We start from the raw sequence: 8555 nt of genomic DNA, 5'->3' as shown, positions 1-8555 counted from the left end.
GTGTGTGTGTGTGTGTGTGTGTGTCTGTGTGTGTGTCTGTGTGTGTGTACATTTGGCTCAAAAGTTTCTTTCTTCAGAGAGCACGCACGGAGAGGCATATTCGTAGATTGTATGCGATTAATTTTCTAGCACGATTATAACCGGAGAAATACTTTAAAATCAGTTGATAATTCCTTTGTTATTTTAAATTTGGCCAATATCTTATCATATAGATAACAAGCCTATTTACGATTGTCATCTCGGCCATTATTAATTATGTTTTTTACTAATAAAAATTAGACATTGTCAAAACATAATACACAAATGAGTAAGTGATATTTATGAATTTAAATTTAGATAATGTTAAAACATTAACTAATAAAGACAGTGTATCATCTAGCGATGAAGGATAACATTGCAATAATAAGCGTTGATATACTTAAACTAAAACTATCTGCGGATGCACAGTGAAGATAGTCTTTGTGATAATATGAAGGTGGACGTTCGTTTCCTGCAGATTTACACCACTCCTTTCGTGCTTTAAATTCCGACTAAAAATAAAAGAATAAAGCAAATTCGGTTATTAAATTACATTTGGTTATATATCTTACGTATTACACATTATAATCCATATATTATTATATAACATATAAATATATAAATGGTGTATGTGTATGTGTGTGTGTGTGTGTGTGTGTGTGTGTGTGTGTGTGTGTGTGTGTGTGTGTGTGTGTGTGTGTGTGTGTGGGTGTGTGTGTGTGTGTGTGTGTGTGTGTGTGTGTGGGTGTGTGTGTGTGTGTGTGTGTGAGCGCGCGCGTGCGTGCGTGCGTGTATGTGTGTGTATTTTCATACCTCACAAATATCTCGGCAGGGTGGACAAATTAGAGCACCTTTGTGCAACCAGCCATTCTGCATAATTCTTATAATAATTTCTTGTCCAGCATGATAACAAGCATACGTATAATTGCCGACCTGAGAAGAGATAATTGTCTCTTAATTTATCCGTATGTAATTGCATTTTAAGAATTCTTATAAATTATCTATTGCATTATAAAAAAGATTCACCATAATGTGTAGTCTCCCAGCTTCGCATCTATATAAATAACAACCGGAGCCCCAATGCTGCCACTGACGTGCTTGTTTGCAAGTTCTCTCTTCCCACATGTCATTAGTGTGGTCAAAACATCTCGAATTAGGACCGTATTTTTCTAATGCGAAATTCTTGTCTGGGTCTAAAAGAAAAATTCAAACGAATTCTGTTATTTCTTCGGAATACGCACGTGATATATGTGTCGCGTAACTTACGCGGATTATTCTCTTCGTAAAGACAATGAGAACCTCTGACTACTATATTCCGCGCTCTCCACGTGAATTCCTGTATGTAAGGACAGTAATCCGCCAGAGATACCGAACCACCGTAGTATTGTTCCTCTCCCGATGGTACGTGGGGAATTGAATCGAAGTTCTGCAATGGAAGAAATCGTTAACGGAAATTCTTCACATACTACGAATATTCTCATGTTGTCTTCTGATGTAACATTGTCGGTGTGGGCATTCTATTTGTACATCTGCTTCAAAATACTTCAATAGATTATTATTAAATATTTCTTACTTGGTATTTCTTAGGTAGTGGCTGCAAATATTTCACCAGATTACACAAGGCCACTGATCTCCGATCGTCTGTACATTCAGTCTGCAATGGATCTTGTTTCACTTTGTTGCAAAAAGGATGTATCGATTTTCCTCTGAAATATTTTAATATTTTCATAGAATCATAGTAACATATGGTTCATTTTTGCTGAATATCTCAATGTACTCACGGTAACGGCTGATATGATTTGGTAGATATCCATTCCTTGCAGGATTTCATAGCGAAATTGCATCCCAGATTTTTCCCCCAGCCTAGCTCTTGCGCCATCGAATAGTTGGCGCTGTACCAACCGGTATCTTCCATAAGAGCGAGCGTTATCCTCGAGTAAACTGGATTTTGCGTGTGTGTCCCTGTCATGGCTTCATTCTGAATAAACAAAAAACCAATTTATGATAGTAAACATAGTTCAAATTTTTTTATTAAAAAATTTAAACACGATGATATGTAATTCTATAGACAGTAAATGTATCATACTTTATATATCATAGAATTAGGATAATAATAATTTGTTAATATATACTTAAAAATTAAAATAATTAATGTCTTTATTTTATTTTATAATAAATGTGGAAGCTTGAAACTGTTGATGTCATTATGTTACCATTATGTTACATTTGCGGTAAAGAGAATTCAACATTACATACCTCGAATACACGCTTCTCCCAATGTGTTAGAGCTGTGCCATCCTCACCCTGGTCTTCCAATTCTGCGCCCTCGAGTTCCGAGCAATTGAAGTGCGCTTGAACCTCGGCGCGGACCCGAGGCGTGACTATCATTCGCATAGTCCTCTCCACGTAACCGCTGTGCACTTGCCAGCGAGGCCTGACCACGGTTTTGATCGTGTTCTCGCTCCACTGGTGCGTTTGTAACCTGCTCGAAACGAGTATCGAACATTATTAGCATATGCTGATTTGGTAGTCGAGAGCTACTGCTGTCGCCTAGTATAATAACGTCATCGCTATGGCATCATATATCATATTGCATTCGCAAATGCATCTCACTCACAATTGAATCGAATTTTATTCATAAATTATTATCCACGAAAAAATAGACGAGAAATAATAAAACAAAATAACAGACATTGGAATTTTCAATTTTTTTCACTATAAAATAGAAGATTATTGACCTAGCGATAAATGACATAGACTTTAATTAATATCAAAATTTTCATATCGATGTCGATTCGACATCAATTTCATGAGACATATCTCGCTAAGAAATAATTCAAAATCTGTATGATTGTACTTTAAATCATCAGAAACTATCATAATTAATTATTCTTATTTTTTTAAAGTTCTGTTTTTTTATACATTATGATGCTATGCAATCCTTGTCTGTAATAATAAATATATGTGTCAAACGTTAAATATCTCCGTGGCTTTATGCAAATGTACGATATAGATAAATATATAATTACATCACAATATATATCTCTCTCTTATGCGCGCGCTAGCCTGCATTTTCTTCCTCTTCGTCTGTCTCTCATATAAAATGATTGATGTAATACGTTCGTGAAATGCTATTTTCGACAATGAGCAGCCCCTTCTCTATCCAATTTCAATATGACGGATGAATTTGCGAATGGCCATTTTACTGGGAACTCATGAGCACAAGATGAAAAATATTATTACACGTCAATACAAAATTACTTGTCACCGTATTTCATATGCATAAATAGGAGCACAGAAGTAATGTATAAATACGATAAAATGCGAGAAATCAAATATAACATCGACTGTGAGGAAAAAGCATTAATCTCGTATTATGAAACAACGAATGAAAGGGATTAAAGTCAGGTTGTAAACTTTATTTCTTACTTCGTGCGCACACTTTTAAATCCCGTCGGAAAGCTTTTTAAAATTAATTCGCGACAAATCGCACGAACTAAAAATATCGGCGATTCGTATTTCATGTCGTACATCAATTTTTTTTTTTTTTTTTTATTACGATTTAAAGTAGTGATTTTGCCAATTTAAGTATACTATTAAATTGTTTGAATAATGCGAACAATTTGCATTTATATAAAATAGTTAATTAGAAAATGAGTAAAAACCAATATAAATGTATAATTATAATTAGCATTAAAAGCTCAACAAGCATCATTATTAATGAAAGCAATAGGTATTATTAGTGAAATTAATTGCTAAACAAGAATAGTATCGCAATACTTCACATTAAAATCAGCAATTGTTAGCTAATGATAATAAATTATTTCTTCTATAGATAAAGATAAATATTTCTCTATCGTTTTATAAACAATTATATCTGATATCATCGCATCGTGTTATAACATCTATTCCACTGAAATCTAAGATTAACAAGGATCCCTCCTCCCCCCCCCCCTCTCTCTCTCTCCTTTATCTTTCTGCATGGCATGTATACCTTGCATCTACTTGCTGTAGATTAACGTAAATCTTAAACGTAAGAGGATCTTCGTAGAGATATTCAGGTGCAATAGACTGAGAACGCGCAAATTCACGAACAGATAGATAACAGGAGAGAAACATTGGAATTTGTAATGTATAGTCTTTAACACGGAGCGAAAAGAAAAGTTTAGAGAAGTAGCAAAAAACGACGAGGAGAAAAAGGACTGATAAAATTATAGGAGATAGAAGAGGAGAGAAAAAAAATTTTTTTAATGAAGGGAAATGTGACGAACCAGGAACGAGCAGCTTTTTAAGAAAATCTCTGTCCCTCAATTTAAGTATTGGGACATCGTCGGGAAAGAATCATAGAACTCTCTAGCAGAAAGTTTCTGAGAGTTTAAGAAGTTCTGCATACATCACCAAGTGGCTTTATAATTCTGTAATGCTATGCAATGCGATGAGCGATGTGATATTAGAGGAAAAGAGAGAGGAAGTTCTATCTGCGCCAACATTCGAAACGCAAATCAACGCGATAATTCATAAGATCAGTTGAAGAAACCAGACACACTTGGAGAAACGCTCTGAGAACATACTGGAAAATTATACGCCAGAGCGAGCGTTAGGAAAGGACTTGTGAAGAACGCCAAAGTCATTCCTAAAATCTATTATAGTCTGGAATGCCGTAGATCTGTTGCTGGAATTTCACGATTCGGAGTAGAAAGTCGTCGATTTTTGCCACTTGGCGGACAGACCGAGCGGGATAGCGAATTGGGAAAGAGAGTTTAGAAGAGAACATGAGAAGTAAGTACGATAGCGGAAAAGTAACGAATGGAAGACAGGGAAACAGATAGAAGGGCACATGAAGAAAGATCGTATAGAGAAGCGCTGGCATCTGCCAACGCCGGAAGTCAGTTCGTTACGGTCCGTCGACTCGTATAGAACAGGAATTTTCCAATTTTAAAGGCAGATACATCGTCAGACAATTGCAGGAGCAGGAAAGAGAAAAATGGCTAATGCATCGTAGTCGAGTGATGAGATGACGAACAAATCAAAGTATCTGTTTTTTCTCTTTCTTATTATACGAAAGTAAAATAATATCTTCAGCACAATTGAGTGTAAAAATTTATGAAAAAAGAGCATTTAGTTATTTTTAAAAAATAGAACGTAATAAATATTTACTTATCAAAGAGATAAATTCGTTGCATTTTAATCAATTGATTGAAAATTGTATATAATTGATAAAAAAAAAATGTCTTGCGAAATACATATTTCAAGAGTTTGATCAAAAATAATATTATTGTTTTATGCTTAAATATTATCTGTATAGCATTGTTGTTTCAGTTTGAGAAATCATTAACGTTAACTTTTCACATTAAAATCAGCAACTGTTAGCTAATGATGATAAATTATAATTATAAATTGCTAAGCTTTGTTCGTTGGTAGAAATTTATGTAATGTAAATTTATGTTATTTAACTCTTTGAAGATCAGAACTTTCTAACAAAATAGCTTAAGGAAAATCTATTGCTTTCTAAAAACTTTCGAGGTCGCTGAATTCTAGTCTCAGAATTCTAAAATTCAAATTTCAAAAACCTAATCTGATTATCATTAGTTAAACTTGGGTTTCAGAAGATTTTTGATATTTCTATTTGAATGTAATTTAAAATATTGAATTTCAAAAGAATAATAACCTCTCTAAAGGAAGATTCAATTTCATAAGATTCATAATCAGAATTTGAAAGTTGATTTGGAAATCGGTGCGCTACTAACTAATTATCTACTGATAGCTTCAAATATACAGCTTCAAATATAGCAAAATTGGAAACTTGATGTTATATTTTTTAATTAAAAACTTTCTAAAACCGAGTTTTACGATAATAAAATCTTTTTTTTTTTAATTCTATTCGTTATATTGAAGCCGCTATTTAAAATTTTTTTCTTTTACATTGAATTCGAAAAAGCATTTAGATTAGATCAAGTTTTATAAAAATTGAGTGAGCAATTTATAAAATAAAAAGAGATGACTCCAAACGAGATCATCAATCCACAAAAAGTTAATCGATTATAAAGAGTGTGACATAATATTCTAAGAATATTAAACATTTTTTAACAATATTCGTATGCAGTAAAATTTAATTGACAATATATCTCAATATTCGAGAAATTATTCATCGATCTAATTTAATTTCATACTCAATGAACGAACTAATATAATTTGCGCATTTTTCATGCTTAATAATAAAGGAATCTTAACGTAAGATGTACAAAGGGCAGAACGTACTTTTCATTAAGGGGTGGTTTTCCAGTATCGCTTCTTCTAGGAGTCCTGGGCTCACCATTCTCATCTCTATAGAAAGCGTATAAGCTCACAGAAAATCCTAAAGCGTGCAAGATCTCGTGTTTAACGGTGCTGAGCAACGTTTCCAACTCCTGTGGTTTCGTACTGATGCTTCCCGGGCATAGATTGGCATGACCAGCTATCGGCCTAAAAGCAATTTAGTTCGCTTCAGCAACCGCAAAATCTTCGTTTTTATTTTAATTATAGAGTCTTGAAATTGTAATGTGCGTATCAGTTCTTCTATTATTATTTCCTTGGAAAATATAAGAGTTCATTAAGATGTTTGCAAGATAAATATATGATTAATGAGAGAATAAATTTGCATAGACATAAATGCAGAATTTTCGCAAAGAATATTTAAATTAATATTAAAGCTGTGTAATGCTGTATGTTACGTAAAATATTTTTTTATGCTCGAATATTTTAAGGATTTTTCCATAAGCAAGCGGTAACACGACGCACGAATATCGTCGATCTATCACGATCAGACGTCGTGCGAATAATAAAATTCGCGCAACGCCATTTACATCGACCGTGGTACGACGTGCGCGACGTATGTACTTGACAGACAAATTTAATCTACTCAATATGCGTTCACGTTTCGATAGAGTCAAAGTTAGACGTCAAATCAGAGAACGTCAAGTTTTGCTTCTGCAATTTTCGATTATAAATTCGATCCTGGAAAATATTTTTTCAATTTCGAACGACTCATATAATATGAATAATCTATAATAATTATGATAATTAAGATTTAACCAAGATAAATAAATTATTTGTTCTTTACTTTTTAAATTCTTTGGAATGGAATCTCACTCTAAAGAGTGAAAATTTTGTTACTCTTGAAAAAGAGTGGCAGAATTTTCAATTTTTAAAAGTGAGATTTCATTTCGAATTTTACTCTTCAGAATGAGATTCCATTTTAAAGAATTTAGAGAGTATTATATCTTATTATTACGTATAATATTATTTTAATACAACTGTAGCAACTATATATATAGAAATAAAGTAGAACAATTTAAAATAAAGATAAATTTAAATAAACAAGACGTTTGATGCTTAGAAATAATTCGTTGTGTGTAAACAAAATAAAATATCGTTTTAATTAAAATTATTAATATGAGAATCCGCCATTGTTAAATCGCTCGCTTCGTACAAACAATCTCTCTTATAAATCTTGTCAAATATTTAATCCGACATTCTCATGAAATATATTCATGCCAGATGGTGTTTGCCTTCGTCTCTACCCTTCCGTTTATACAAATAGCTAAAATTGCGCATGTTTCAATCATGACGCGCATTTGTTCAATGTATTAATGCATTATTAATGACGTTCTCAAATATCAAAATATTTAAAACTAAATTCGTGTTATTATTACAATAACTCAATAATACTTTTTATTTTATTATTAACGACAATGTTAATGATAATAGTGTGCAAAACTTTGATTAAAAATATTATAGCACTAGTTAAATTTATACAGTTTATAAAGTTGTTAAAGATTATTTTCATCGACTAATTAAATTTGAATTTACCGATCCAAGGCTGCTTCCTGTTGACAATGAGCAGCGTAGGCTACTGTTAAGCCCTTGTGACATCTTTCAGTCTGCATGGCGGATACATAAAAGACAAAATCGGCACCGTCGATTCCCGGACCAGCTTTACTTCCTTTAGCTATTCCACAATTATGTCCCGTCGCATTACACGTTCTGCAAACCTATAAATGTGCACATTTGAGGAAAACATAAAAAGATGTACAGTAAATAGAGAAAGTATTATTGTTACTTTAAAGAAATTAAATAATTTTCAATTTGGAAAAAATAATTATTAGTCAAAAATGAAAAAATCTCATATCTTTTGAAGAATTTTATCATCGATATAAAATGAAATTATAAGTAACATTGCCCATCATAATGAGTGTCAGATACACAAAATATTCTAAAAAAGATTGCATCCTATAAGCGATAAAGTATTCGAAAACATTAATGCTGACAAAGCGGAGCGGAATCGCATTACCGTCAAGACACCTTCGGCAAGGAGGTAAATAATTTTATGCCGTCAGCAAATATCGTCAACAACAAGGGTGATGACGCCCTAATAAAGTTATACGACACCAATTCGCTTCTCAGGGCAACTCATCAATTAGCGCTTCTCATTTTCAAGGTGCTGTGTTAAAGCATCCTCAGTACAAGTCTCAGTAATCGATCAAGATGAAGTGTCAATA

General features: G+C 33.0%; 1 protein-coding gene across 1 annotated transcript in view; it reads right to left on the bottom strand.

Annotated features, from left to right (window-relative positions):
* Positions 1-371: 371 nt before the first annotated feature.
* The window catches only part of LOC108694830 (leishmanolysin-like peptidase), a 286628-nt gene continuing 278444 nt past the window's right edge, over positions 372-8555 (bottom strand). The window contains exons 6-14 of the mRNA XM_018204505.1: positions 7867-8048; positions 6277-6480; positions 2275-2500; positions 1800-1996; positions 1592-1724; positions 1285-1444; positions 1045-1211; positions 832-951; positions 372-530 (exon numbers count right to left, since the gene is read on the bottom strand). Of these exons, the coding sequence (XP_018059994.1) occupies positions 372-530; positions 832-951; positions 1045-1211; positions 1285-1444; positions 1592-1724; positions 1800-1996; positions 2275-2500; positions 6277-6480; positions 7867-8048 (1548 nt within the window). The remainder of the gene's footprint in view (positions 531-831; positions 952-1044; positions 1212-1284; positions 1445-1591; positions 1725-1799; positions 1997-2274; positions 2501-6276; positions 6481-7866; positions 8049-8555) is intronic.

This window comes from Atta colombica, unplaced genomic scaffold (assembly GCF_001594045.1).
Source record: "Atta colombica isolate Treedump-2 unplaced genomic scaffold, Acol1.0 scaffold125, whole genome shotgun sequence".
NCBI classification, from domain to species: Eukaryota; Metazoa; Arthropoda; class Insecta; order Hymenoptera; family Formicidae; genus Atta; species Atta colombica.
Note: the sequence above shows the minus strand (reverse complement) of the source record. Positions and strands in the feature narration are given on the sequence as shown.